The 3,846-nt window shown below is 36.4% G+C and overlaps 1 protein-coding gene across 1 annotated transcript in view; it reads left to right on the top strand.

Moving 5' to 3' along the window:
- Nucleotides 1-3,671, top strand: part of LOC108760639 (probable ATP-dependent RNA helicase DHX35) — a 10,465-nt gene extending 6,794 nt beyond the window's left edge. The window contains exons 9-12 of the mRNA XM_018506696.1: nucleotides 355-641; nucleotides 813-1,118; nucleotides 1,267-1,420; nucleotides 3,514-3,671. Coding sequence (XP_018362198.1) covers nucleotides 355-641; nucleotides 813-1,118; nucleotides 1,267-1,420; nucleotides 3,514-3,640 — 874 coding nt within the window. The 3' untranslated portion in view covers nucleotides 3,641-3,671. The remainder of the gene's footprint in view (nucleotides 1-354; nucleotides 642-812; nucleotides 1,119-1,266; nucleotides 1,421-3,513) is intronic.
- Nucleotides 3,672-3,846: the final 175 nt, after the last annotated feature.

Below are 3,846 nucleotides of genomic sequence, written 5' to 3'. Positions count from 1 at the left end.
CGAACATTTTCCGGGGTCAAACGTTGAAATCCGTCCATATCAATTTTGGACAGAGGCTTGATCGATTTGGCAAAGAATGCCCCATATATATGTTTATATGATTCTAATAATTGTAAGATAGAACAGTAATGTACCCAGAAAATAATTTAGACAAAAAGTCCAAATTCGAGACATAAGATGTTTTAAAGACACTTATGCAAAAACTTCTAAGACATATAAAAGATGTCTTATAAGATGTTTCATGTCCCGATTTTGGATTTTGTGTTATTAATTGAATATTATTTTCTATACTAATTCTGAATATAGAAATTATTGCATTATTAGTATAATATTTTACGATCTTATAATAAATAGATTATACACGGAAGAGGCTTACGCTGAATTGTTCGAAGCTACTCCACCGGAAATGCAGCGGTCAGATTTGGCACCAGCGATACTGCAACTGAAGGCTCTGGGCATCGATAATGTATTGCGTTTCAATTTTCCATCCGCGCCGCCCAGTAAAAATCTAGTTACGGGATTGGAATTGCTTTACGCATTAGGTGCGATCGACAGTAACGGAGATTTGACGGTGCCATTAGGTCTTACGATGGCGGAGATGCCGTTGGAGCCGGTGTTGGCGAAATCCTTAATCACATCTGGTATATATAAGAATAAATATGCTAATCGATTTTTTAAATACAACAGAAAAATTTCTTCATGAATCAGTGACATTTTTTTAAATCAAAGATTTTCAATCTCTAAATAAATACAATAGTGATATACAATCATGATTAATTATGACAGTAAATTTATAAGTTTTTTGTTGATAGGTGAAATGGGATGCTCCGAGGAAATCACGACAATATTCGCCATGCTACAAGTTCAAAACGTTTTCATACAACCCGGCGGAGGGCAAGCGGTTCTAAAAGCAAGAATAGCTCATCGCAAATTCGAAGTAGAAGAAGGAGATCTTCTTACCTTGTTGAATGTTTACACAGCTTTTGAACAGAATAAAACACCCGCTTGGTGTCAGAAATATTTCCTTAATCACAAAGCTTTGCGGAGAGCTACGGAAATTCGCGTGCAGATACATAAAATGCTGAAACGCTTAGACATTCCACTGGTATCCTGCAATGGTGTAGTACTTTGAATTTAATTAGATATAACTATATACATATATATATATATATATAGTATGTATATATATATAATTATAGTTATAAAAAATTACAATTATATATAGTTTTGAATTGTAGTAAATGATAATTATTCTGATTGTTTCAGGGAATGTTCAACAAATTCTTAAGTGTCTGACCGCTGGTCTCTTTCCTAAAGCGGCGTATCTGCATTATACAGGCACGTATAGAACGGTTCGGGGGAATAAGGATTTGTACATTCATCCAAATAGTTGCTTATATACTCTACAGCAGCCACAATGGTAAATATAAAAAAAAATTTTAATTAAAATTTAAAAATGTGTGTGTGTGTGTGTGCGTGCGTGCGTGCGTGCGTGCGTGCGTGCGTGCGTGCGTGCGTGCGTGCGTGCGTGCGTGCGTGCGTGCGTACGTGCGCGCGCGCGCGCGTGTTTATATACAGAGTATCTCAGAAATGGGATAGGAACGGCATTGGGGGTGAATGAGGTCAAGAAATAAAAAATCTTACCATTTTAAGATATTTACTGTAGTTTTCAAATTAAAAAATAAAACATTTAAGACCCAATCGCACCAACGTTACTTTAATTTTAAGCGAGGCTTAAAACACTCCCTTTCTGTCTCTCTATCGGCTTTAAAAAAAGAGAGAGAATGTTAAGCTTCGCTTAAAGTCAAACTAACTTTGCAATCGGACCTAAGGATCTCTTTCACCAACCTCGGTTAAGCTAATCGATGGTTAAATAAATACGCTGATGAACAAGCTTCATGTAACCGTTGGTTAGCTTAACCGAGGTTGGTGAAAGAGACCCTAAGTCCCAATGTGCGGTAACGTAGCGCCACGCGAATTCGTATCACGCCGCACGGCCCATTTCTCCTTTAGTCGACCGTCGACGGCGGCCAACGGCAATGGGAAGGACAAGGATGACGCATCACTGCCTGAACTGGCGGTCGTATGTGTTTCGTCACATTACGCCTACACTATCCAAGAGTATTATTTTAGCTCAAGATTTTCTTACACATTTTTAGCATTATAAATCACATTATTTAGCATGACTGAATATGTTTTAACACAATTAGGTATGTTAAATGACGTAATTAATTAGAACACTATGCAGCGTATGCTGATCTTTGGGATACCTTTTCACTTGCTTTATTGTGCGATGTTTCTACATGCTTCGAGACATACTTCATCCGTGGTCCGAATCATGCTGACAACGCTCATGAGCATTGTTTGTCTTCGTTTAACATTTGACAACAAGGATGAAATGATTTTTAAGCGTTGTGAGCGTGTATCGGACCGCGGCTTTCGTCGAAGCTATCGCGTCGTTTTATGCTACATCTTGCCGGGATGTCATTTTTTGACATGTTAATGCGTGTACATATGGAGCTTACAATGTAAGCTCGTATATATATAAATTATATACAAATAATATATTATTATTATTATATTATTACACGTATAAATATTTAAAAAATGACAGACTAAAGCTTTTTCTTACATGTTTCTTGCCGTTTAATAGGTTTAATTGTACACTGTTAAAAACATTCTTAAATTTTATTAATCTTTAACGTCCACTGGTGAATAAAATTTAAATTCTCTGTAACTAAAAAGATTATTTATAGGTCTGTTTTCTGTGACTGAACTAGCGTATACTTTTGAAACTTAAAAGTGAAATAAGTATATGTTTGATATTTGTTAAAAGCAAAAAAGAGACTTCTAGTGCAGTCTAGTGCAGAAACAGAAAACAGATCATATGTATATGTTAATGAGATTTAAATAGTAATTAAAAAAATAAGTTTATTGGTTTATTTCCAGTGAACTGCCCATTAAATTTAATGTTCACGTTCATTATGTTTAAAAAATTTATGAATTTCATTTACATCACTCATTACTTTTCAATTATACATTTCTTACATTTGATTAATGCGTTTATTAATTTGTGTAAATTAATTTATCGAAACACATAAGACTACTACTATGCCAAACAACGATGCATCATCTTTTCCCTCGCTGCGCGCCGCCGCCGTCGACTGGGCGCGAATCGCAATTCGCGAATCCGTGCTACGAATTTACATAGGCCGGTATTCATAGTCGGTTCTTATTTTAAAACCGTCTTAAGTAATATCTTAAGTCGCTAATGCGGCCCTCTGATTGGTTCATGACATCTTAAGACTGTACTTAAGACGGTCTTAAATACAAGATCTAACTATGAATACCGGCCATAGAGCGGCGTTGCCGCCTTTTAGCTTAGACGTTTGATTGTTTTAATTTGAAAACAGCGAATATCTCAAAATGGTGCAAGACTTTTGTTTCTCTTGACTTCTTCCACATTCCCAATCCTATCTCATTTCTGGAACACTATATATAATTTCATTTTAGGTTACTATTTTGTGAAATTTTGCAAACAAACAAAACTTACATGAAGGACTTGACTGTCATTCAGCCAGAAATGTTGTTAGACGCGGCACCACATTTTTACGAGAGAACGTCTCTTGAATCTGTTTAGAATTGATAATTTAAGAATAAAAATTTTATAATTATAAAATACTTGGAATTTTGATTCAATATCTCTCTCTCTCTCTCTCTCTCTCTCTCTCTCTCCTTCCCCCTTCCTCCCTCCCTCCCTCCAGAGGTCACTCCACTTAGCGTTTTCGGCCCGGCCGGGTGGCACCCAGTTGGACACGAGCCACTCACAGTGCTTGAGACTACAAA

Source organism: Trachymyrmex cornetzi, unplaced genomic scaffold, assembly GCF_001594075.2.
Source record: "Trachymyrmex cornetzi isolate Tcor2-1 unplaced genomic scaffold, Tcor1.1 scaffold23, whole genome shotgun sequence".
Taxonomy (NCBI): Eukaryota; Metazoa; Arthropoda; class Insecta; order Hymenoptera; family Formicidae; genus Trachymyrmex; species Trachymyrmex cornetzi.
Note: the sequence above shows the minus strand (reverse complement) of the source record. Positions and strands in the feature narration are given on the sequence as shown.